Raw genomic sequence first — 22,305 nt, 5'->3', positions numbered from 1 at the left:
AAGAACTGCAGGAGAGAAAAGAAAAAGAAACCGGCCTTTTCCTTCTATGCATCTTGTCTCTGGAACACGTTACCAACATAGATTTTATTATTTTATGAGTTCCCTTTCCATATGGCTTGAAAGACTTATGGCTTTTTATTTAAATTGTTTCACACAATGTGCTGTAAAATGCACCATTGGGACCCTAATCAGATCAGACCGGCCCCTCCATCCTTCTCTTCAAGGAATATCTCGCCCATCACTGATCACTCCACTCAACCATCCTATAATCTTCCTTCATATTCCAGATCTTTGCTACCTCTTCTGATATAACCCCTGCGCGGTCCCCCTTCTACAGCACTCTGTTGCTTCCCAGCTGGAATTGCGCCTTATAAATTCCATACATACATAGGGTGAGAAGAAGAAAAAATCTCAGGGGTAAAGAAGAGGGGGAGTTCTCTGGTGGGGAACCGATAAGTAGGGTTGAGCGGAGTGATCACAATTGGCTCAATTCACAACCCAAAATAACCTTCCTGTTAAAAACAGGGACCAAAGTATAGCCCTGACTTTGCCTATTCTCTGGCTTTTTTGTAAACGTAATTAACAGAAAATGCATCGGGATAGAATTCACTGTACACTCATAAAAGCATATGTAGCATTTGGAAACGTCCTCTTACATATGCTTTTGAAAAGGTACAGGCAAGCCCTGCCCTGCCCTATCACAGTCTATCACACTTACATAGGTGAAAAAACTGTTGCTGATATATCATGAACACACACATTTAGTGCTTTTTTTAAAGTGCAAGGAGAGGTCAGGGCAGCTTCCCTTGCATTGCTAAATAAATGTCATAAAAGTTGAAAACGTCTTAGGAGTACATATATGGGCCTGCTTTACATTTTGAAAGTAACTGCATAGAAATCCTAAACATAATTGCCTGGGGAGATTCCACTGGAGAATATGTGACTATACATTAAGTTACCTGCTTGTTAACTGCTCCTGGAAGCTTGTATGATCTGTTATTTCATCAGGTTGATGCGGAGATGCAAGACCAGGAATACCCCAGGTGTGCACTAGATGTGAGATAAATAATACAGATTATCAAATGCAATTAAAATAGTTGCTCATCAAAGTGCCTATGTAGTACTAGCCTTTAGAACCCCTTCATTTAGGCTAATGTTTTAATAATAGTTAGCACTCCTGTGAACCTGGAAGATGGGGGACTGGCTATAGCAATACTATTATTCACGTATTATGTCTGCATTAGCAAAGTTCAAAAGTGTTTAAAGGATCCTACCTTAAAAAGGAAAAGTATTGTATGTTGGTTCTTTTCTCTAGCCTATGCCATCAGCTATGATCTCTGGCAGCAGTTTAAAAGGTTAAATATGTGTACAATCTGCCTAAATCTTCAGACCCACTAATTCACGTGCACCTACATGAGAGCACACAGAATGCAAGCACCACCCACTCTGAGGAACAGACTTAAATCTTTTTTAAATAAATACCACAGAAAATAGCTCAGCATCACATTCTGATGTGTGCAGCGGAACAAAGATGACTGTAGCAGATATGTTTAAGTGCAATAGCATGGGAGGCTTGTAGCACACGAGTCTGCAACATGCGGCTCTTCAGATTCTCTGCACTACGACACCCATGATCCCTCATCATTGCCTGTGCTGACCGATGGGATAGTCCAAAACATCTGAAAAGCCAAATGTTACAGATCCAATAGCAGAACACACTGCATAGGTTTACCTGGTGAAATGTCCCCTTTGCCTGGTGCAAGTCTAAGCACCTTGCTTCATACACTGTGGCAGGCGTCTGTCATATACAACGATTCATGTTTTCCAAAAGATGTATGGTCTCCCTCAAAAAATGTAGTCCCAGCCAAATAAGAGTATGGCAGAACTATGTAAAATATCAGATATTTAGTAGGGACATCTGGAGATGCATGATTGCACTATTAATGCTATCTTTGTACATTTGACTGACCACCATTTCATGTATTGACGATTTACAAATACTCAATAAATAAAATAGATGGGATGAATGACAGAAGAGACAAGAACTATGAATCTAGAAAACATTTACAGAAAACTGTTGAGCAAGTGTTAAGTTAGATGCTATGTTAAACTAAATTCAAATGTTAACCTCATGGAACGTGAAGAAGATGAACAATACTATCAAACATAAAACCGTCTTTACCCACCTCAACCGACTTCCATTACACACAAGGTATTGCAATAATCCCACTTCAAGGAAGAGAAAGTAGACATCTCAGTGTGGCTTGGTGGATACAATTGTGCAGCTTAATTCTCACCATTAATGAATCTGATTCACCTCATTCTGTTTTATTTAACATTTTACAGTTACAGACGCAGTGACCATGGCTCTTATGCAGAAGATTCACCCTTCTTATGCTCTGGGTTTGAAGTGTGTCTGTTTGAGGATTTTAATTGTTTAGTCTGCCCAGCAGTTAGGCTCAGCAGAAGACCCACGTATTTCAATTTTACTATTGCCTGGCAGGAAAGTATGCTTTCTGACTGATTTAGCTTCTCCTTCTGGTGAGCTATAGGTGATTCAGGCCATACCTCTGTCTTGCAGACTTGTATTTTTTTCTGAGCCAAGTACATCCCTGTTCTTCCCTAAATTAGCCATTTCATTTTTACACATTTGCTTAATCCTGTAATCTCTTTTTGCACACTACCAATCTAGGTGGTATTGTATGCTCTGCTGAGTGAATTCCCAGGAGGGCCTTCAAATCACTATACAGTGACCCCATTCAACTGCCATTAGGTTCTGGGAGGGGTTTGTTGCTAATGCAGTAACTACCAGTGCATTCAGTTCAAGTGCGATTGTCCAAGTGAAGTCTAAACTTGTATCAATGCTGGATGGTTGGCTTGCGGTGCTACTGTCTTCAATGTTGGAATAGAACAGTTCCCCCGACCCTTCCTCCACCTCCACCTCCTCACCTGGTGACGTGGGTAGCTCCAACTTCCATCTCTGGGGCCTTTGGGAGAGAGGCTTTTTCCTTTCGTGCAGAAATGGCCTGCCTCGGAAAGAAGCCACCATGACCCAGAGTCTGGGGCTCACCGTGACCCCCCCTCCGTGACAGCCAACAGGGGAAAAAGCCGTAGCAGAAAAAAACCCTGGCAGATATGCAGAAAGTTGCTGAAGAGCAGCCCAAGATGGGTCCAAGGAGGAGATGCAGACTGGAATCAGGTCCGGAAGTAATGCACTGCAGGAATCCACAGCCCAAGGGCGGATGACCAGGTAAGTAAGAATCCGGAGGAAAACATAAACAAAGGAGGAGGAGGGACTCAGGAAGAGGAGAGGAAAAAAAAAGGAGGGCGAAGAAGAGCCCTAAGTAAAAAAATCAAAAAGGGTAAACGGAGGAGGAAAACCAAAGCGAAAGGCGGAAGCAGCCTAGGAAAAGTACAGGAGCGCATGCAACATAGAGAAAGCCTAAATGTTGCAACACGCCGAGCCGCTCTGCCGCTGAGAGTAAATAGGGAGCGGCGGGCGGCCATCTTGAAAGAACACTAGACCGCTAACCGCACGTAAAGAAAAACGTGGCGGAGCGGTCTAATGGCGGTCCGACTTCCATCCCTTCCACAACTGCCTACGGCCGTGACAGTGTGCCCCCTCCGAAAGGCATGTCCCCCGGGTTTGCCTGGATGCAATCAATGAAACCTATGCAGTAGGCGGGGAGCATGAACATGAGAAAAGGGTTCCCAGGTATCCTCAGATGAAGGGTATCCCTTCCAATGGACCAGGTATTCAAGACGACCCCTGTAAAACCGGGAGTCGTGAATCTGGGAGACCTCATACTCATCAGAGGCTGGGTCTGGTAAGGTCCATAGTCTTGGACATTCCTGTTTCCAGACGTCCGGAAAATATGGGCGAAGCAGAGAGGAATGAAATACTGGATGGATCCTACCCAGTGCCTTGGGGAGCTTGAGTCTGTATGCCACGGGATTTATCCTAGACTGTATCTCAAAGGGACCTATGAATCGAGGGGAGAGTTTAGAAGGGCGTACCCAACGGGGCAAAAATCTGGTGGATAACATGACTTTAGAACCCTTACACCACGCCGGGACTGGCCTTCGGTGTTTATCCGCTTGCTCTTTATAGTGCCGACTAGCTTCGAGGAGGCTGTCTTTGGCGGATCTTTGAGCTTCTTTGAGCTGCTCCAGAGTGGATTTGAGGGCTGGAATCTTGGTGTCGTCCCAGCAGGTAGGTACAAAGGCTTATGGATGGTACCCATAGGTGCAAAAAAAAGGGCTGATACCTATAGCCGTATGAACTGAATTATTATAGGCAAACTCGGCAGTGGGGAGTAAGTCTATCCAATTGTCCTGTTGCCGGTTGATGAAACACCTTAGGTACTGTTCCAATGTCCCATTTAATCTTTCGGTTTGGCCATTAGACTGGGGATGGAATCCTGAGGACAGTGCTCTCTCGATACCCAGCAAGCTACACATAGCAGCCCAAAATTTGGAAGTGTATTGACTCCCTCGATCTGACACAATCTTCTGTGGGAGGCCGTGTAGCCGAAAGATATCCCTAGGAAATATTTTGGCCATCTCTGAAGCGGAAGGTAGCTTGACTAAAGGGGAAAAGTGAGCAAGTTTCGAGAAAGAATCTACGGTGACCATTATGCAGGTACAACCCCGAGAGACTGGCAGATCTACAATAAAGTCAGTAGACATTTGTTTCCAAAGACCAGAAGGAGCTTGATCTTGCTGCAACAACCCCAGAGGTCTTTGAGTAGGATATTTACTCTGGAGATACTTCATGCAGGTCTGCACATACTTCTGAGTATCAGCTCTCATTGTGGGCCATATAAACGATCTCTGTAGCAATTCGAGAGTAGCCCGAACACCTCGATGACCTGCTATTTTGGAATCATGACACCACTGAAAGACCCGCTCCCTAAGTGATTTAGTGGGGATGAAAAGTCTTCCGTCTATAAAGTACAAGCCATCCTTTTCCTCAAAGGGCTGGTCTTTAAGATCTTGGATAGGAATAGCTGTGGTGGCTTCACGAACCTCTTGCAGAAAGGACGTCGCCATAGCTAGGATGCGAGTTTGGGGGAACATAAGCTCCCTCTTGAAGGTGTCAACCTCATCTCGACGAGATAGGGCATCTGCGATCTGATTTTGAGAACCGGGAATAAACGTGATGGAAAAATCGAACTGGGCAAAAAAAATGGGCCCATCTAGCCTGCCGAGTGTTATAGCATTCCTGCTGCTTAAGAATTTGCAGATTCTTATGATTGGTCCGTATTAGAAAAGGATGAGTGCTTCCTTGTAGTAAATGCCTCCACTCTAAGCATGCTAGCTTCATCGCAAGTTCTTTCTCAATGACCGAGTAATTACTATGGCTGGGACTCAGTGTTTTTGAAAAATAGGCAATCGGATACTCCTGGTCTGGGTTGCCTTGAAGGAGAACAACACCCACTGCTGCTGACGAGGCGTCCGTCTCCACAATAAAAGGCTGCAATTGATCGGGTTGACGTAATATCGGGGCTGAGCAAAATCTGTGCTTCAAATCGAGGAAACTGTCATTGGCTTCTTTGGACCAAACAAAAGGTCCTGAGGACTTCTTTAGTAGTGTGGTTATGGGAAGAACGAGTTTGGAGAATTCGGGGATGAACCTTCGATAAAAATTTGCTAATCCCAAAAAACGCTGGATGTCTTTCATAGAAGCGGGGGCTGGCCAAGAGACAATGGCATCTACCTTCTTGGGGTCCATAATGATACCCTCCTTGGACAGAATGAATCCCAGGTAAGACAGAGAAGATTTGGAGAAGGCGCATTTTTCGGGCTTGATCAACAGGTGGTTCTGTTGTAGACGGCGTAAGACTTCCTTTACATGAAAATGGTGTTCCTCCTGATGGCGTGAAAAAACCAAAATATCGTCTAGATAGACCAAAGCCGTTTGACACAACAAATCAGAAAATAGCCTGTCCATAAACCGTTGAAAAATCGAGGGTGCATTTACCAGGCCAAATGGCATAACCTGGTACTCGAACAGACCGAAAGGTGTGCGAAAAGGAGTCTTCCACTCATCCCCAGCTCTTATGCGGAGCAGGTGATAGGCATTTCGTAGGTCCAATTTTGTGAAGACTACCAAGCCCTGTACAGCTTCCAGGATCTCGGTTATAATGGGCATTGGGTAACGGTCCTTTATAGTCACTTTGTTAAGACCCCTATAGTTGATGCAAGGCCTTAGTTCTTTCGTCTCTCTTTTGGGAATAAAAAATAGGGAGGCTCCGGCTGGTGACTTTGACGGACGTATAAGACTGTTGGCCAAGTTGTCGTCCAGGTATTTTCGTAGGACCGCCTTCTCGGATACAGACAAAGGAAACATTCTCCCAAAAGGAACAAAGGTTTGGGGAACTAGGTCTATGGCACAGTCTTCAGGTCTATGAGGGGGGAGCTGATGGGGAACCTGTTCCTGGAAAACCTCAGTAAATTCCAAATAACAACCTGGAATGCAATGGATAGCACTTCCTTCTGTAATTGCCACTGTTCTAACTTTTTCAAATGAGGTTTCTGGAAGGCATACTCTTTTTACAATAACTTGAGTGAAAACTCAGCAAATTGTTAGTCCAATCCACGTTAGGGTTAGGTTTACGGAGCCATCCTATCCCCAGAATAACCGGAAAATGGGCAGCACGGATAATGTCAAAAGAGACCCTTTCGGTATGTTGCTGGATAGTTACGATGAGTTCTTCCGTAGTGTGAGTAATGAGGCCAGAACTTAGAGGGGTACCATCAACGCCTTCCACCTTTTGATCTTCTTTCTTGGCTATCCGGAGAAGGCCCACGTTATCAGCCCATATGGTATCTAGAAAATTTCCGGCTGCTCCACAATCGAGTAGTGCTTGAGTGTCCACTTCTTTTTTGCGGAAGTGAATCTTAATGGCTATAACCATAAGACGAACATCATCCGTCACATGAGAAGAGGTAACTGAGAGGTTGGCATAGGAACAAGCATAAGCCCCTCGATAGTCCGTCCTACCAACTATCGAGGGCGTTCGTTTCCCGACCTCCTAGGGGGCACGTCTGGACAATCTCGCAGGAGGTGGGTTGCAGATCCACAGTACAAACATAGGTTCCCATCTCGTCTCCTCTTCTTTTCATCAGCAGTTAAAGGTGCTCTAGTGGTTCCAATTTGCATGGGTTCTTCCCCGGCGGCTCTCGTAGCGGATGAGGAGGTGGAGGGATGTGATTCGGGGTATGGTGTCATACTTCTGATCTTCTTTTCATTCTTCCGTTCAAGGAGTCTAAAATCTATTCTTTGGACAGCAGTAAGGAGATCGTAAGGAGATCCGAAAAAGTATCGAGCCGTGTGGTTCTGGCGAGTTCATCCTTTAGTTCCTCCCGAAGTCCCCTTCGGAATATGGCGTATTGTACCATTTCGGGCCAGCCGGCCTCGGCTGCCAACTTCTTGAAGGTAGATATGTATGTGAGTAAATCCGAACTACCCTGTCGTACATCCAGTAGGTCTTCACTGGCCACATGTGCGCTCTCAGTTCGGAGGAAAGTCTGCCGTACCAGCTCCTTGAAAGCGGCGTAATCTTGTAGGACAGGATCGTCTCGGGACACCAATGGGGTTGCCCAAGACAAGGCATTCCCCATCATGTGGGTGATCATAAACCCCACCTTAGTCTGATCAGTTGAAAATGCATTCTGTCTGAACTTAAAGTGGATGTTGCAGGCGTCCAGGAATTCCTTCACCTTGCATCCCGAGCCATCGAACTTGCCTGGTACTAGGGGCAAAGGGGGTAAATCCTGAGCCTGTTCCCTGACGGCTACTCTTTGCTGGAGTGCAGCATTGTCAGTCTTTAGAGCTTGGACCTCAGCATTGAGGTTTTGAACGGCGGCTATCAGCTCTTGGAGCTGTTGTGGGGTGGCCATGACTACTTCTGGGCGTTGCAAACTATCAATGCTGGATGGTTGGCTTGCAGTGCTACTGTCTTCAATGTTGGAATAGAACAGTTCCCCCGACCCTTCCTCCACCTCCTCACCTGGTGACGTGGGTAGCTCCAACTTCCTTCTCTGGGGCCTTTGGGAGAGAGGCTTTTTCCTTTCGTGCAGAAATGGCCTGCCTCAGAAAGAAGCCACCGTGACCCAGAGTCTGGGGCTCACCGTGACCCCCCCCCCCTCCGTGACAGCCAACAGGGGAAAAAGCCGTAGCAGAAAAAACCCCTGGCAGATATGCAGAAAGTTGCTGAAGAGCAGCCCAAGATGGGTCCAAGGAGGAGATGCAGACTGGAATCAGGTCCGGAAGTAATGCACTGCAGGAATCCACAGCCCAAGGGCGGATGACCAGGTAAGTAAGAATCCAGAGGAAAAAATAAACAAAGGAGGAGGAGGGGCTCAGGAAGAGGAGAGGAAAAGAAAAGGGGGCGAAGAAGAGCCCCAAGTAAAAAAATCAAGCTGGAACAAAAATACAGAGGCAATGAGTAGAAAATACACAAGGGAGCCAAAAAGGGAAAACGGAGGAGGAAAACCAAAGCGAAAGGCGGAAGAAGCCTAGGAAAAGTACGGGAGCGCACGCAACGGAGAGAAAGCCTAAACGTTGCAACGCGCCGGGCCGCTCCGCCCCGCCGCTGAGAGTAAATAGGAAGCGGCGGGCGGCCATCTTGAAAGAACACTAGACCGCTAACCGCACGTAAAGAAAAACGTGGCGGAGCGGTCTAATAGCGGCCCAACTTCCATCCCTTCCACAACCGCCAACGGCCTACGGCTGTGACAGCTTGATTATATGGGTTACTAAACTCCCAGTTCGGGTTAAACGTTGTCAGCTGCCGTAAAGGTAAGTATTTCACCATCAATGTCCCATATCTGGCCAGTGTTATGGGGTATTTTTTAGTTTTTAAAAAAATGTATTTATTGTGCATTTGGTTTATCAAAACCCTTAAGCACATATATACAATAATAACATATGCAAGCATTTCATAATCATATATATATATAAACATAGTTATGAACAGATGAATAAAACAGATTGATATTTATAAATCATAATTTCCTACCATCTTCAACAGATTTCCCCATTTATAATGTGCATTGCCATAAAATAAAAGTAAATTGGATTCAATGTCTGAAATGCTTAGTTTGCTAAAATCATGACACCCTCCGCCATATAAAATCGGCTGCAGCAGTGATGACAGTAGACTCTGCTCCATAGATACAGCTCCAAAACTGACCAAACTCAATCCTTTCTATAGTAGTCACTAACTTCCATTGCTCTTGAGATAAGATGGTTTTAACTTGCAACATCTGGTTAAAATATGACGAGTAGTTTGAACCTCTAACTGACAGAGCTGGCACAGTCGCAGATCATGTCATGTGGTATACCTTTCCATGCTCCAAAATACCCCCAGGAAGGCAGAATATTAAGACGTAGATATGGTATGAAACTCTTCAATGATTGATCGTAGAACTTAGTGAGATATGCAGGCAACACATTTAACAAAAAGCTCTGCGTTGAATATTCCTTATATGTTTTCTTTGTTGCAGGTGTATCTATGCACTGTATTCTATCCCTTTCTCTGGATTTCCTCTCGATATCTGCTCAATATTTGGTGGGTCAAATGTCTGAGTCAGGTTTATGCACAGATCAGATAGCAACACCATAGCAGATTTCTCTAAATTAAGCATGAAGCTACTGTTCTTTCTATGCTGATGTTGCATGCTCAAGGCCCACAATAAATCGTTAGAATTGTTTTGCGTAGAGCGCAGCTTCAGATACAGAAGAGCATGCTGCGCTAGCCAATGATTGGCAAGAGAGCAAGTGCCAAACTCCATACAGAGTGCCTCAACAGGTTCCGAGTTGGGCAGATTCATTGCAGACCGCAGGATTTTCCCCTCAAGCTTAGTCAGCCAGGTGATGTACTTATTAGAAAGTGCTTGGAGGCCATACCGCAAAGTTGGGATGATGCTCGTTTTGTAGGTGAGCATCAGCCCTTCCAAGTTGCTGCCCCCGGTGCTGTTAACATACGTTTAACAGTAAACCGATTTCTCCATACCTTACCGGGCATGATGTCCCCATACAATGGAGTTGCTGGATTGAGCCTTAGGGGGAAGCCAAGATAGATATAACTTTCTACAACCTCAAGGGTGTCCTTGCCCAGTTTCCAAGAAAAGTTTCAGGCTCGGAGGAGCCTGAGAAACTTGGAAAGAAAAACCCCAGCGTTTTCAAACACAACCGCGTTGTGTTTCTGCCTAAATCTGCTTTCCCATTTGGGGCTCTAGGGCTCTCTTGGAGCCCTAGAGCCCCAAATGGGAAAGCAGATTTAGGCAGAAACACCGCAGCATTTAGCATTTCCCATTTGGGGCTCTCGGGTCCCCCGTGGGGAGCCCGAGAGCCCCAAATGGGAAATCAGCTGTAGGCAGAAACACTGCGGCATATAAACACAACCGCGTGTGTTTCTGCCTGCCTTGGCTTTCACTTTGGGTCTATGGTGCTGGAGCAAGGCTCCTCCGAGCCGAAGGAGCCTGAGAAACTTGGAAAGAAAAACTGCAGCGTTTTCAAACACAATAACGTTGTATTTATGTTTGCGGTCGCTTCAAAAGCGACAGCAAACATAAATACAACGTTTTTAAAGCTGTTGTTTTATTTCTAAGTTTTCCGGGCTCCTCCAGCCCGGAAAACCTAGGAAAAAAAACGCAGCTAGTGTTTATTTTTATTTTAAAAATAGCACTTACCGAGATGCAGCTGCAGCTTTTCTGTCTGTAGTCTCCAGTCCCTGTCCTCCGCGTACAGCACCAATGAAGGAAAAGCCACCCAGTGGTAGCTTTTGTTTACTACAGCTGGCTGGCTTTTCCTTCATTAGTGCCGCAAAAGCAAAAGCCAGCACAGGCGGGCATCCATTTCACAAAATAGATGCGCCCATGTGCTTGCTTTCGCAAATTTTGAGCTTGAATAGCTCAAAATTTTACAATGGAATTTAAAAAAAAAAAGTGCGATTATATATTTTTTTTATATTGCCCATCTATTTTTGAAATAAAAATTTTAGGCGAACCATTTCTTTAATAGAATCCGGAAAATCTTTATTCTATGTCAAGACCAGAGGCTCCCGTTATGCTAGTTTAAAGCTTAATTAAAGGAATGGTTCGGTCAGAAATATTATTGTCCCTATGGTTCGGCCATGTGTTTTTAACCATAAATCGATCGATCGTACAAACATTTCCTATGCACCTTACCCGAGTTTTCGTCTCTCGAACACAAGCAAAATCAGGCAGCAGGGCGCGGCCATCTTGTGATAATCTTATCACTTGCCGCATCGCCGTGGGTGACCTGCATTTGCGGCACTAAATCATATTCCCCGCCCCTGAGCCCGACATCACCAAATCATTTATATTCTCCGCCTCTCTCCGTGACGTTGCTGGGCAGCGTGACCAAACACGCCCAGTCGTCACCTACACGACTAGACGCGGAAAACAACACACATCGTCTCACAGCGCGGGTGCGTCACAATTAGGAATATGAAACTGTACTTTAAAAGGAAACAACAAGACTGTACAATTGGTAAAGTACATTTATTTCACATTAAAAGTTTCGATAACATTCGGCGTGTGACCCAATCAATTAAAATGAAACTTTTTTTCTTTGCTCTCGTTTCATAAATCCGCAAATGTTTATTATGAGTCACGCGCTGTTCCTTTTGGGTACACAGGGTGTTCGTTTTGTCTAAACGAAGCACTTTGGTCGCTCAGTGAATCGCAAGACTGGTGCATGAACTTGGCACTAGACCACCTTAAAGGTCGTTATGTTGCTCCTAATCGCCGGTACCGCGTACGGACATATTGGACCTTGTCTGTCGTCCCAAAATATGGTCAAGTAGATCCAGTGATCGACATGTAGCTGCAGCTGGCGGTTGAAGAAGCCATCAGTCAGGGTCTGGAATAGATGACAATCGCAGAACGGCACGATGTACCTGTTTGCAAAAGATAAAAATCTAAAAGTGTCTCAATAGCCGATCTTTATTACAATTAATCATTTCCTTTATTAACGCAGAGGTGACAATGTGAACCGAGAGAATACAACGTGGAATATCAAAGTACTCTGCTATTTGCTTCCGAGGATAGTGCGAATGAGAATGTTGAGCTCTAAACGTAATACGTAAACTGGGGCAAGAATTTGAGGTGCAAAAACAATGTAATGATTTATTAGCATAGAGCCAGGGAGAAATGAGTGGTGGTCTACATGCGTCTCGATGCTGGCCTGCCCATGTGCCCGGTAGATAGCCATGCACACAAAGGTTGTACTAGCACTTCATTGCAATATGCCAAACAGAACGAACAAGTACAATGTCACCCAGCAGTAATGGTCAGCTATTCGTATTTCGATTAGTTCTGGTATGAAATTGTCTAAAGAGAAACTTACATTATATTCGGCATTTCCATTCTCTGGGCGTAATGCAGACCGCAATGCAGACTCCTCTGTTCGTGTCAACGTTTTCTCAAAAACTGAAATTATATGTAACTAGGTGCAGTTCCGGAATGGGCAACCTTATCATATCATACGTTATTACACCCCCTTCAATTCAATCCCTTTCGGAACGGTCCCTGCCTCTCAAGGTCAAAAAACAATAGAACCTTATACTGTGCGCGGGACGCGTGGGCCTCCCAGCTCCCAAACAAAAATTCAAAGCTGGTGTCCTTCACTCAAAATTAACATACATTCTTACTTCGCAACATCCCGTTTCAACTCAGCCATGAGAACATGAATTATGAAGCACGGGCACATGGAATTTGGGGCTGTCACTGCTCGTTTTTCGTGGCGCTGCTGAGCTGTAGGGTAAAAATTGCAAAGGGCAGAATGCCCACTATTCCGAAATTATAGTCGATGTAACACATAAAATTAGTCAAAATGTGTCTAGTGATAGGCCCACCTCTGCTTATCTCATTGCCTCCTACCCCATGGCATGTTTTCACAGTCAGTATCTAGAATGTTTTGTGGCCTAGGTCTAATCCCTTTTGTATGATGAGCAGATATTCAGCTTTTTGAGGAACTTTATTGCAAGTCAACTGCCAAAACCCAAATATTCTTACACACCGTTACCCATTGGTCATTAACACGAAAAATGAAGGTCCCACAGTATCTCAGACTAAACTGTGAAATGTGAAAGCAATCGTAATAATTGTAATATATTTTTAAGAAAAGGACTGAGGATAGATTTCAAAAGAGAAATTGCATACTTTGTACAGTTTATAGAAACATTTTTTGCAAAAATAAAAACAGACGGTAATCATTTCAACCGGGATTTGAACGATTTAACAAGCTCTGCTTTGGGTGGACATGGCACGCTGGCAACGTTTTGTGGCAGTGTATGTGTGCTCTGAACAGATTTTTACGCGATTCCATGAGTATGCATCGCAACAACATTAACAATAAGATCTTTCACAAAATCGAATTCCATTTTCTCATATACTGGTTTGACAACCCATTTTTTGCTTCTTTTCGTAAAGACGTTAGTGTAGCAAAGCATCCCTAAGTTTCCTGCAGTCCTAGATTGTTCCCGGCCTACATTCTTGTTATGCGCCACTACTACAAGTAAAGTCCTACATTTCATCCCTTGGATGCCAAAATGAAATCTCTTTGGCCTGTACTTTAGGCACATATTGTGGAACACCTCCAAATCTCCTGTGTGACAGAATTCTGTGAGTCCCTTAAGATCTCTTGATAGAGTTCTATCAAACACAATATTCTCAAGGGCTTTGTGTGGAGGTGAAGATGGGATCAACCACTTCTTCTTCCGTGCGTGATCTGGGGACAAAGGGCCATGTTCACATTGGTGGAAATGTTGTTTCTCTGTCCAGTGATGAACGTTGGAACAGTTGTGCATTAGTGACCACCATTTTTCCAGTAGAATTTCCACAGGCCCATCGCATGTTTTGGAGCTCCACCAAAGATGGTTGCTGAAAGACTTGGACCATTGCGAAATACCATCCAAACATTTTTTTTCCCTGCAGCCGAGATTTTTTTATTGATTGATTTGGCAACATGCCATACATCAAATTGATGTTTAATATTTAGATACTGCTCTCTCATTGTCTTGGCTATTGTAACATGTCTGTCCGCGGCTATGAGGTCGATTTGCATTCCCCTCGATTGTAGATCTTCCAGTGATTTTACAAAACCACGTTTCTCCATGGCCACCGATGATTTACACTGGGACACCTGCACGACCACCGAACTCACAATTTTCTTACTTTCCATGTCCTGAAGATGGTAGGTGAAGCACTTAGCAGAAAATTCGGGGCTGTCACACTGTCCATCGCCGGCTAGCCTGAACCGTTTGTCGGGGAATGTACTTTGAATAGCCAATTGTAAAATTTTCCAAGCATCACTAATGGCAGGGAATAGATAATCACGTTGGTATTTGTAGTATTGCGTTTTAGAAATGAAATGTAGTCCCACAAACTGAAAGAAACAGGACAACTTCGTGAAACTAGAGCCACTGAAAAGTAAAGCTGCTGCACACAGTAGATTGCCAGCTGGCAGTTTCCCCAGCATCGGTTGAGCGGACAATGAAAATGCTTTATGTGACTTTTCACAGGTGGCATGTATTTTCAGGTTACTGCCTTGTGTTAGACGAGTCAAGCTCACCAATGGCTTTCCACATACTTCCCCTCCCACTGAATGCACACATTTCAGCATCTTTATAATCTCCATCAAGCTGCTGTCGAATACTATGTATATGGCCTCTTTTAAATACTGTCATCTGGCAACACTGTTTCGGTCTGGCCCGTTGTGGACAGATCAGCCAAACCGGACATACTATAGTCGATATCTGTGTCTGTTTTGTCGGTCAATAGTGTTGATGCTTCAGCTTCTATCATTTCAACATCTGTTACTTGACGATGGATAGGAGAAAACATCAATGTGGACTGTTTTTTGGGGGGCATTTTTTTGGCGGGTGTCGATTGTGTTAAGTGCTCATCTAGTAATGTTAAACTATCATCTATAAATTCAATTTCACCTTCCTCTGGCGGAGCGGGCGCATTGTAGCAATGGTCCAAGAACACTTTGCTGGAATCGCCAGTCTTATTAAATTCATTTTCTGGCCATTGGACATAGGCATCTCGAGTGCAAACACGACGCGCCTCAATGAATAGTTCCTCCATGGTGAAAACAGTTTGGCAAGCAGCATCTGTCATTTGTATCGCTGTCTGTGTCTGCATAGTCCGTGCTCCATCGGGCAACTACAGGACAGATAGGAAAAGGATGTTCAGTGTAAATCCAACATAAACTGTTGTACAATTGACATTAAAAAAAGCTTATAATGTAGGACTTAGCACAAAACTATTGCCAACAATAGAAAGTGTTTATAACTAACCTTATTTTTATTTCTATTCTTTGAAACCTTCTTTATTCTAACATCAGCAAACTGGCGCACCGACTCAGATACACGTTCCTCCGGTTCAATATACGGATCTTGTATACATCCCTAAAAAAAATAGTATCCATTTAAAATAAGTTATTGGCATTACACATCTAGTTAGACCGACTTTCTTTCATTCGATGGTACTGTCAGTGTGCATACCTCTGGCTCCGGATCAACTGTAAGGTCTGGTTCCGGAACAACCACAATGGATAATGTAATTGTATGGGACGCTACAGCATCTCCCTGAAATACAGTACTTGCATTAGTAAGGACAAAAAGATTGGAAACGGGACACACAATTTGGCAAGACGACAAATGTACATATCAACAGTAAAGTAGGAAAGAAACATTGTGTAAAACAATTACACAACATGAAAATTTGATCAGATTATCTCGTCCTATTGAGCTATGAAGACCCATACCTCTGACACCGGATCTACTACGAGGGGTGTTCGGATTGTAGTGGACGCTTCAGCATCTCGCTGAAACACAGTACTTGCATTATTAAGGTCGAAAAGATTGGAAACGGGACACACAATTTGGAAAGACGACAAAGGTACATATCAAAAGTAAAGGAGGAAAGAAACATTGTGTAAGGCAATGATACGCTTGGAAAATATGATCACATTATCTAGAATTCCGTTCATAAAACCAGTCTGGAACAGAATAGCTAGTTAAGATTACCTGATACGCGCTCGAAGTGGTTGATGACTCCAGGCAAGACATGAATGTTGAATCTTGTTCCTTCATATTCGGTGGATAGTCATGGAGTGGTAAAGGGAAAGTATTATTCGATTTAGAAATTCCAACATTACAAAATGGCATGTAAGGAGACTGAATACGAGAAAATTACACTTATTGAATGCATAATATAGCATAGTTATCCATCCCCATAACTCATTTTTCTATGTGGGGTCTACAAAACAAGGACTGATGTTTAGCAAAAAAGTCATTATTTCAACAGTTATTCAATCACATAAATATGTAAAGTACTATAAGTGGCATTTACACCGAAAACACAGGCGTAAAGCTAAATCCGGAAGCGTGACTCACCTGTGGCGGCATTTTTACGAATAAAGTCGGAATAGCGTTTGGGAGCAATTTCCAAGTTGTTCTCAGTTGATTCTTCTTTGTGTACAAGGATGTGTCGTACATATCCGGGGAGAAGTGCAGGCTGCAGATGCGGTATTGACGACCCCTCTTGTCCTCCAAGACTTGTTTGACTCTACTTTCAAGCTCTTCCGGTGGATATCCGCAACGTCTGACCCATTCTCTTATTCGATCAACAGTTTTAGGGAATACATGCATTGTAATGCCTTCGGATTTGTCATGGGTCTTTGAAGCGCAACCGAAAATAGAACATGCAGGTATTGTTGTTCTGCAAAATAAAGGTCAACATTATTAGAAAAATATTTTGCATAAACATGTGAGAAAGAATGAATTGGACCAGACATTGTTCATTGCACGCTTTCTTTTGGGCACCAGAGCAAAACCAGTGCAGCGTGTGCAGTTGTATTATAGGATAAATTTCACAAACGATTCATTGATGTGTTGAAAATCAGAACGTATTACTCGTCCCTTGAAGTTTCTATCATGCACGAAACGGAAACATGCTTATACTACAGACACGGTCCGCGAAGGATGCACTACAATACCATCTGACACTGATAAAAATTGATATATCGATAACATAACAAAAGAAACTCAAGTCAATAGCAATGATACAAATTAACATAGCACTACGGAGTTAGATACTTCAGAATAGATATACATTTAGAAATGAAGGAGATATGATTAAGATACATGCCCTTACATTGACCAACAAACAGTTGGATTCAGCAAGCAGAGTAATTAGTGGCAGGAGAACAGGGAGATGTTCACAGGTAGCACACTGACGAGTTCACTCGAAGCGGTCACAGAGTAGCACGTTCACGAGTTGACTTGCAGTGCTCAAAGATGTTCTCATGGTAAATATCCAGTGGTTTATAAAGAACAAAAAGGGGTGCGTTTGTGATTGAATGACGTGTGTATGTCGTGGTATTATGTACATTTCAGGGGAGGCCTTCCATGGAGACTGAGGTCTGAGAAGGCCATGTGAGCAATGGCCCCTGGGCGTGGGATACCTTTTGAAGTGTACATGTTGTTTGGCACCTTGGCCATTCGCAACCCTGACAGGTCCCCATGGCAGTGCACATCTACTAGTGAGAACTGCCTTTGATAGGGGGGGGTGGGATGGAGGGCCGGGAGGCGTGCAGACAAGGCATCGGAACACTGCTGAATGGAGACACACTTATGTGGATAGCAGGGGCACGGTCTGCTTCAGGGGAGGCCTGCGTGGAGACACGGGGTCTGAGGAGGCCATGTGAGCAAAGGCCCCTGGGCGTGGGATACCTTTTGAAGTGTACATGTTGTTTGGCACCTTGGCTGTTCGCGCGCCAGACAGGCCCCCTTGGCAGCGCACATCTACTGGTGCAAACTGCCTTTGATAGTGGGGGATGGGATGCCTGAACAGTGCTGAATGGAGAAACACTTGATTCACTTAAAAACTGAAACAACCATTGATAAAAAATATGTTGCGTTTTATTTGGTTTCTCATTTTGACGGCACAAAAATACTAGACATTGTAAAGGTCTGGTTGCAGCTCAGCGAGGGAAAATCCCCTGTACTTACCACTGTCACTGGGAAAAGTTTGTCTAATGGCGCCAACGACACAGGCGGGTATTACTCGTCGAACGCGGTGTCCAAGCCTCCCATGAAGCCACCATGTGTACGAACGATAGGCCACCAGCCGGTACCACTTATGAAATAAAAAGATACAATCTGTTTTTAAATGACCAAGATAAGTGTATTAAAGCTTAGTTGTCAATGACAATTCTTGTATGCAATGGCATTTTTGCCAGGACAAATGCTAACTAGACACTGCACAATATTGAACGACTTTTATGCGACTATTACTAGAGAATTGCAAGACTAAAAGGATATGACAATATCATCTTGAAGTTACAAGAATATAGGGGACAACCAAGAAATAGTAGTGGCCTAACTGACATCACAACCAGACTACACTTACTCGTTACTTGGATTACGAGGGCAAACTGTTGCGCCAAGTTCGTGCATAAGCACCATCAAAATCCTCAACACGGACCGTCTGAGACAGACTGCCGTGAAGTCTGGCAGCTCGGTAACGCATTGCGGCTGTGGATCGCCTTGCATCCAGAGTTTTCTCGGCAGCAGCAGTTATCCACCTCGGTTGGCATTAGAGCGCACCGATTGCAGGTACACCAGGTGGAAACACCGTCCATGCAACTAGGCCCAGGCTCTTCATCTGTTGAAACGTCGGCCCAACTGTTGTCCAAATCCCCATCCTTTACAGAGCTTGCTCTTTCCAGTAATTCCTCCTCGGAATACTCAGGCTTGTACAGGTAGGGCATTATTGTTGCCATTGTGTGGTAAAGAAACAATAATTTATAGCGGTGGTACTGGTATCTGTTCACACGGGCTACAAGCAACGAAGGTAGCTGACCAGAGCACAGAAACGAGTCACAGAATACTCAAAGAAATACAGCGAGAGGAATGGAAATGAAAATCTGCTGTTGTGTGTTGTGAAACGCTCCGTTTATACTTGTCGAGGAAAGAGGCTTCCTGCCATTTCCATGGTGACACGTCATTAGCTGAGGCGCAGAGAATGTTGACACGAGACTTGCTTTGGCGTTGTGAAATGGGCGGTACGCGTCTAGTGAGGTGAGGCTCAGGGGCAGGGGATATGATTTAGTGCCACAAACGCAGGTCACCCATGGCGATGCGGCAAGTGATAAGATTATCACAAGATGGCCACGCCCTGCTGCCTGATTTTGCTTGTGTTCGAGAGACGAAAACTCGGGTAAGGTGCATAGGAAATGTTTGTACGATCGATCGAATTATGGTTAAAAGCACATGGCCAAACCATAGGGACAATAATATTTTCTGACCGAACCATTCCTTTAACAGTACAGTAGCAGGTTGCTCTACCGGTTTTGGGTAAAACTGCTTAAAAACGGACTCTCTTGCCGAGTTGGCCATTCTCATGATGTCCTCTAGCCAAACTCCTGCCTGAAAGGCTTTGGACGACATAGCGCCCCTGACTGAGTGGGCACCAAAATGGGTGGTATCGATCCGAGCCTGCACGAGGGTCCAGCGTACCCAGCGAGCTAGGGTAGGAGGGGAGACAGCTTTGTGTGGTTTGCGCAGTGCTATCAGTAGCTAACCTCTATTGTTGGCCCTGAGGGAGGAAGTTACCGCCTCGTAAGCCTTTAGGTATTTCACTATACATAGTTTTGGTTGCTCACTAAAGGCTGGATATGAGATCACTTTGAGATCACTCTGGACACGTAGAAAACTATTACATCAGGGAAAAATGTTCTGCCCACTAAGTCGAGAGCTGTGACGTCAGAAACTCTTCTGCAAGATACTAGGCATAGTAGAGTAGTCAGCTTGCCTGAGAGAGCTGTGCAGGATAATACCTCATTATGGGCTGAGCACAGTATTTACGCCCCAAAGCTTGTTATAGCGGCCCAGAGGTGTTACTGTTAAACGTACCCCTTTAAGCATCCTGCATACCAGATGATGTTTGCTGGCTGGGAAACCCTCCATGAGGTCATGCCCGGCCTAAATCTCCAAGTGGTAGGCGTTCACTGTTCTGTAAGCTAGACTGCTTTCTACTAGACTGGCATATCTCTGCTACAGGTGCTGAAACTGGATACAGTCCCCGCTCCAAGCACCAGCATGTCCATGCACCACAAGAGTTTCTGTATCTCTTGGAGGTTGCAGGATCCCAGCTCTCCTCAATGAGGCTGACAGCCTTGCATGAAAGTCCCGGGAGACTCCATCTCGCCCTGAAATCCTCCATGCTGCTAGGGTCAAGGACCCGCCAAGGAGGAGGGGATGACATTCCCCTCTCTGACCCGATGGCAGATCCTGAGATTGGGGTAGTAGGAGTGGAAGATCTGAAGAACGTTCCAGAAGAACTGGATACCAGGTTTGAGAGGTACAAACGGGGACTACGAGAACTAGCTCCGTTTGCTCCTGATGGGCCTTCGCCAGGGTCCTCGCTATCATAGTAAAGGGGGGAAAGGCGCAAGAGATCCCCCGGTTCATTTCTCAAGGAAGGTGTCTGTCAATGTGGCTACTGGGTCCGGCCTCCGGCTGAAGATACTGGCAAGTGAGCGTTGAGGCGAGAAGCAAATAGGTTCCTGGATAGAGGGCCCCATGTTTGCTGTAAGTGAAGGAAGATCTCTCTGGCGAGTTTCTAGCTGCTGTGGTCTGACGAATGGCGTGAGTGCCAATCCGCTACTTCGTTCTTCAACCCGGGGAGATATTCTGCTGTCACGGATATCTGGCGCTTTAGACAGAAGTGCCAGAAGTCCTTGGCTAATTCTGCCAGAGACTTCGATCTGGTGCCACCCAGATGACTGATGCATCTCACAGCAGAGATGTTGTCCATCTTGAGTAATTTACAACAACTCACTTTGCCTCTGGCGAAATATCGCACTGCGAAGGAGCCCGCGCAAAGCTCCAGGCAATTGATGTGCATATCCAGCTCCTGGTGGGACCACTTCCCCCCCCCCCCCGTGGCTAGCGGACCGCACCTCGCTCCCCATCCTGAGCAGCTTGCGTCTGATTCTATTATTATGTCTGGTGTTGATCCGGAGATCGCTCTGCCGTTCCAGGCCTCCATGTGCGTGAGCCCCCAGTTCAGCTCTGTTCTGTTCTTGCCTCGGGTGACAGGGCTAGAAGCTGCGAATAGGAGAGGTTGTGTCGCAGATGCTGCCCTTTCAGCCTCTGCAGCTCGTGGTAATAAAGTGGCCCGGGAAAGATGGCCTGAATGGATGATGACAGCAGACTGATCACTCTCGCCAACTCCCGAAGGGACAAGGTGTCTTTCTGCAAAAGCTTGCAAATTTCACGGCAAGTAGAGTGTACCTTGGATGTCGGTAGACAGAGCTGACGGTTCTGGGTGTCTACTATGAAGCCAATGAATTCTAGGCTCTTCGAGGGCACTAGGACTGACTTTTCCCAGTTGATGAGGAACCGTAGGTCGTGAAACAAATCTATAGCAATTAGAACCTGGTGCCTGGCCAGGTACTCGGTCTGCGACATGGGGATGATGTTGAGGTATACAATGAGCCTTACTCCCCTTTCCCTGAGATGGGCTACTACGGGCCGCATGAGCTTGGTGAAAGCCCAGGGCGCCGATGAGAGCCTGAAGGGCAGGCTTGTGCATTCCCAGTCCTGACCCCTCCGTGTGAACCTCAGGTACTTTATAGGTTGCTGACAGACGGGCACTGCTAGGTAGGCGTCCCTTAGTTCCAGGCGAGTCAGCCAGTCGCCCGGACTCAGGATATCCCTGAGCATGTGTATTCCCTCCATTTTGAAGCAGCGGTAGAGAATAAAGTCGTTTAAGGCTCTAAGATTTATTACAGGATGGATCTTTTGTTTCCTGCATATCAGAAAAATTGGGCTGAAGAATCCGCCTTGGTCTGTGCATGGATTCATGGTGCCCTTGAGGTGTAAGCTGTGAACCTCGTAGTCTAGGGCTAGTGCGTCCGTGTGCAACATTATTATCTGCGCTGGGCGACACGCTTGAGAGGGTTGAGAGAAAAAGTAGATGTGAAAACCCCTTGCAGTGTTCTCTGACCCAGGCATCTCCTGATAAGGAGTCCCACGCTTGCGTGAAGAGCGCTATCCTGCCCCCTATGGGCACTTGTGGTGCTGGCGCTGTACGCTTGAGACTCACTTGCAGTTTGCTGTGCTGGGTGCCTTGCCGTTTTTCTCCAGCCGCGACCCCTGCCTCTTCCTCTGGAAGGGAAGAAGGTGTCTGCTCTGTCTTGCCAGTAGACTTGATGGTCTTGTGATTGATGGGACCGTCTGTCCAGGTAATAAC

The 22,305-nt window shown here is 45.3% G+C and overlaps 1 protein-coding gene across 2 annotated transcripts in view; it reads right to left on the bottom strand.

Moving 5' to 3' along the window:
- Positions 1-22,305, bottom strand: part of UEVLD (UEV and lactate/malate dehyrogenase domains) — a 573,150-nt gene that overhangs the window by 130,034 nt on the left and 420,811 nt on the right. For both annotated transcript variants that reach the window (XM_069623794.1, XM_069623795.1), the window contains exon 10: positions 960-1,050. In XM_069623794.1, the coding sequence (XP_069479895.1) occupies positions 960-1,050 (91 nt within the window). The remainder of the gene's footprint in view (positions 1-959; positions 1,051-22,305) is intronic.

This window comes from Ambystoma mexicanum, chromosome 11 (genome assembly GCF_040938575.1).
Source record: "Ambystoma mexicanum isolate Mex_15411 chromosome 11, UKY_AmexF1_1, whole genome shotgun sequence".
NCBI lineage: Eukaryota > Metazoa > Chordata > Amphibia > Caudata > Ambystomatidae > Ambystoma > Ambystoma mexicanum.
The sequence above is the reverse complement of the archived record's forward strand: the minus strand, read 5'-3'. Positions and strand labels throughout refer to the sequence as shown.